This window comes from Geospiza fortis, unplaced genomic scaffold (genome assembly GCF_000277835.1).
Source record: "Geospiza fortis unplaced genomic scaffold, GeoFor_1.0 scaffold154, whole genome shotgun sequence".
In the NCBI taxonomy this organism is placed as follows: domain Eukaryota; kingdom Metazoa; phylum Chordata; class Aves; order Passeriformes; family Thraupidae; genus Geospiza; species Geospiza fortis.
This window is the reverse complement of record NW_005054397.1, coordinates 2,282,710-2,283,098: the sequence shown is the minus strand read 5'-3', so window position 1 is coordinate 2,283,098 and position 389 is coordinate 2,282,710. Positions and strand designations below refer to the sequence as shown.

At 66.1% G+C, this 389-nt stretch overlaps 1 protein-coding gene across 1 annotated transcript in view; it reads left to right on the top strand.

Moving 5' to 3' along the window:
* Positions 1–2: 2 nt before the first annotated feature.
* FOXF2 (forkhead box F2) overlaps positions 3–389 on the top strand; it is a gene marked incomplete at its 5' end in the record, with an annotated part of 5,709 nt that continues 5,322 nt past the window's right edge. The window contains one exon of the mRNA XM_031060978.1: positions 3–385. Coding sequence (XP_030916838.1) covers positions 3–385 — 383 coding nt within the window. The remainder of the gene's footprint in view (positions 386–389) is intronic.

The following is a 389-nucleotide window of genomic DNA, read 5'->3' as shown; positions in this document are numbered from 1 at the left end:
CCTCCTCGGCGGCGGCGGCGTCCTCCAAGAGCAAGAAGGCCAGCTCGGGGCTGCGGCGGCCCGAGAAGCCCCCCTACTCCTACATCGCCCTCATCGTCATGGCCATCCAGAGCTCGCCCTCCAAGCGCCTAACCCTCAGCGAGATCTACCAGTTCCTGCAGGCCCGCTTCCCCTTCTTTCGCGGCTCCTACCAGGGCTGGAAGAACTCCGTGCGCCACAACCTCTCCCTCAACGAGTGCTTCATCAAGCTGCCCAAGGGCCTGGGCCGCCCGGGCAAGGGCCACTACTGGACCATCGACCCGGCCAGCGAGTTCATGTTCGAGGAGGGCTCCTTCCGACGGCGGCCCCGAGGCTTCAGGAGGAAATGCCAGGCGCTGAAGCCCATGTAC